Consider the following 3,722-nt stretch of genomic DNA (forward strand, 5'->3'; position numbering starts at 1 on the left):
ACCAGACTGCCCTACTGGTTACCTAGTTACCAGACTACCCTACTGGTTACCTAGTTACCAGACTGCCCTACTGTTTACCTAGTTACCAGACTGCCCTACTGGTTACCTAGTTACCAGACTGCCCTACTGGTTACCTAGTTACCAGACTGCCCTACTGGTTACCTAGTTACCAGACTACCCTACTGGTTACCTAGAGAGAGCAGACTGCCCTACTGGTTACCTAGAGAGAGAGAGACTGCCCTACTAGTAACCTAGAGAGAGAGCAGCCTGCCCTACTGGTTACCAAGAGAGAGCAGACTGCCCTACTGGTTACCTAGTTACCAGACTGCCCTACTGGTTACCTAGTTACCAGACAACCCTACTGGTTACCTAGAGAGAGAGCAGACTGCCCTACTGGTTACCTAGTTACCAGACTTCCCTACTGGTTACCTAGTTACCAGACTGCCCTACTGGTTACCTAGTTACCAGACTGCCCTACTGGTTATCTAGTTACCAGACTGCCCTACTGGTTACCTAGTTACCAGACAACCCTACTGGTTACCTAGAGAGAGAGCAGACTGCCCTACTGGTTACCTAGTTACCAGACTGCCCTACTGGTTACCTAGTTACCAGACTGCCCTACTGGTTACCTAGTTACCAGACTACCCTACTGGTTACCTAGTTACCAGACTGCCCTACTGGTTACCTAGTTACCAGACTGCCCTACTGGTTACCTAGTTACCAGACTGCCCTACTGGTTACCTAGTTACCAGACTACCCTACTGGTTACCTAGAGAGAGCAGACTGCCCTACTGGTTACCTAGTTACCAGACTGCCCAATATAATGGATCTGATTTACCTGAGAAAAGACACACTTACAAAGAGAGAAAACACAACAACGGTGTTTAAAAAAAATGCAATTTGTATTAAAAGTATTTTTAAAACAGACAGACAGCTGTTAAAAGGCTGGTCTGAAATTAAACGTACAATCGGGTTAGACTTTAATGGTACATCGCATTTTCTTTTTCAAATAAAGACAAAACATAGAATTCCTTTCATTTAAATGGTCTGGAAGAAGTGTTTGGTGGGTAAAAGTTTCCAGTACCTGTGTATTTCAATCTAAGAGCAACAATAACAAAACAATCTTAGTTTTCAAAAGGTCCCCCCCAAAAAACCCTAAATAGAAGACAACCACCATTCCTTTATCAAAAGCCTTGTTGTTACATTGTTTCTTCTTCATCCCCAAAGATCCCGTCCAACGGTCGTGGGAGTCGGGTGGCGACCCTCTGAGGTTGGCACTAAATTTGAACAGCTGTTTTGGAAAGGCACTCGATGCGAGGGCGGTGGGGGTCGCCAGTCTGTCCGTCAATAACGTTGTGTCCTCTCGCGCATGTTGAAGGAGGAGGGGGGAACAAAAACAAAAACGGGTGGCACTCATCATAACACTCCACAAAAGTTGTGTCCAATTCTAACCTCACTGACTCACTGAAAAACATATTTCGTGTGCTGTGGTCACAGAACATAACTCCATGAGGGAGAAATGTCAAAATAATACAACTAATATGCAGCAATGAACAAAATATGCTTTTCTAGTCATATCCTCTTTACATAAAAGGAATATCCATCGCGTTTCAGGTCCCAGTCTCGACGTCTCTGCCGTTGGGGATAAGTTCCAGCTGGGAGCGCAAGCTGAGACAGGGGTCGCTAACTCAGCTGAAGCTGTTGACATCAATGGTGTACATTGAGTTTGCTGCAACGATACTCCAGCCGAACGGAATTCCTGAAGAGTGGCCCTCACCCTCCCTGCTTACCCTCATCCCTCAAGGAATTCCTGAAGAGTGGCCCTCACCCTCCCTGCTTACCCTCCTCCCTCACGGAATTCCTGAAGAGTGGCCCTCACCCTCCCTGCTTACCCTCATCCCTCAAGGAATTCCTGAAGAGTGGCCCTCACCCTCCCTGCTTACTACCCTCCTCCCTCACGGAATTCCTGAAGAGTGGCCCTCACCCTCCCTGCTTACCCTCATCCCTCAAGGAATTCCTGAAGAGTGGCCCTCACCCTCCCTGCTTACCCTCCTCCCTCACGGAATTCCTTAACTCAGTCCAAGGTGAGCCACGAAGAACAATTCAACAGTACAGACTACCTGCAACACACCTCCAAAGAAAAAACAGATATGGTGAACTAAAAACGTCAGCTTACATTGAACATTTCAACATAGCACCGGGCTAAACCCTATTCCAAGGATGCAAGGTGCCCGTTGTTTGAAATTGTAGCCATTTTCCCAGAACATTCAAGTACTCTGCCATGTAAACACTGGTACAGATGAGATTTCTGTCTTTTCTACGCCTGTGCAACACATTGGATGACGCTTTCCAATACTAACGATGACAGTTAACACCAAAGTATTGTTCAAAATGTGTCCGTTTTTGTCTTCAAGCAAAACTTATTAGTTTCCTCGATTCTTGTTTATTTTAAGTTTAGATTAATATTAGGAAGGGCTCACTCACCATTTGCAAATTTAAGAAATGTGAAAACATTTAACTTAGATTATCCTTTTAAAGAATAACACAAGACGAGCAGCACTGGTCGTTTCTACCTGGTGCTGAAGAATAGTTCATCTGTCTGACAATCTCTGCAAACAGTTCGTCCACCGAGCCTTTATTTTTGGCTGAAGTTTCCATAAACGGGCAATTCCACTCATCCGCCAGCGCTTTCCCCTCCCCGGCCGAGACCTCCCTCTCGCCCTCCAGGTCCACTTTATTCCCGACCAGAATCATCGGCACCCTCTCGTACCGTTTCACCCGAATGATCTGATCCCTCATTGGTTTGATGTCTTGGAAGCTTTGTTGGTTGACCAAGCTGTAGACTAGGATGAAGCCCTGCCCGTTTTTGATGTACAGGTCTCTCATGGAGGCAAACTGCTCGGTCCCCGCCGTGTCCAGTATCTCCAGAACCGAAGGCGACGAGTCCACCTCGATCTCCTTTCGGTAGAAATCCTCTATCGTGGGATCATATTTCTCTATAAAGGATCCCGTTACGAATTGCACAGTCAATGCGGATTTTCCAACCCCGCCAGATCCGAGAACCACTACTTTGTATTCTCTCATGGTTCTGAAAAAAAAGTCCCCTCTCTTCCTCTCCGTCAGCAAGCAGCCCTGCTGTGTTTCAAACTGCAAGCAGCGACGCCGTTGTGCCTCCGGTCGTAGTTTTCGTCCCAAATCCACAAGTTCGAGGACTAGGCGTGCACGTTCGGGTGAGAGTAGGTTCAGTTCAGACCGTAACCCAACATTAGAAATGTGACATGTTGAGCTCCACCGGTTTCTGAAGCTTGCCCAAAGTCTGTTCTTTGAGTTGCCACCGTGCGCTCTCTTCCTGCCCACACTCCACAGTACGTAGCCAACGTCTTTACGTCATAAACTAAAGAGTCGGCTGCTACGTTTAATTAAAGGCGCAGACACACACCCTGGCCACTGACAGGAGTCGGCTACAGGAAACGGACACACCTTTGGCTTGGATGGTTAAAGCTAGAGTCATACCGATTGACTCATGGCATTTTTTTTAGGCCTATGTTTACACACCTCAATCGGACATGGATGTATGCTTAACCTTGTTTTATTTCATAGAGAATAAACAACACTGAGTTGATAAGCTCTCTTGTAGGCTATGGCATGTTGTTTTCAACCATCCAATGCTGTCGGGTGATATAGCCTGCCTCGGCCGGCATTTTCTGAGCTAAACTGACCAA

General features: G+C 46.7%; 1 protein-coding gene across 1 annotated transcript; it reads right to left on the minus strand.

The window, feature by feature from the left end:
• Positions 1-883: 883 nt before the first annotated feature.
• Positions 884-3,378, minus strand: LOC124006225 (ras-related protein Rap-2b-like). Its single transcript, XM_046316084.1, has one exon. The coding sequence runs from the start codon at positions 3,082-3,084 to the stop codon at positions 2,533-2,535; it is 552 nt and encodes a 183-aa protein (XP_046172040.1). The 5' UTR covers positions 3,085-3,378; the 3' UTR covers positions 884-2,532.
• Positions 3,379-3,722: the final 344 nt, after the last annotated feature.

The sequence above is a fragment of the Oncorhynchus gorbuscha genome, linkage group LG19 (genome assembly GCF_021184085.1).
Source record: "Oncorhynchus gorbuscha isolate QuinsamMale2020 ecotype Even-year linkage group LG19, OgorEven_v1.0, whole genome shotgun sequence".
Lineage (NCBI taxonomy): Eukaryota > Metazoa > Chordata > Actinopteri > Salmoniformes > Salmonidae > Oncorhynchus > Oncorhynchus gorbuscha.

Coding starts and splice junctions, on each gene's coding strand:
- LOC124006225 (XM_046316084.1), bottom strand. CDS start 3,084: ATGAGAGAATACAAAGTAGTGGTTCTCGGATCTGGCGGGGTTGGAAAA.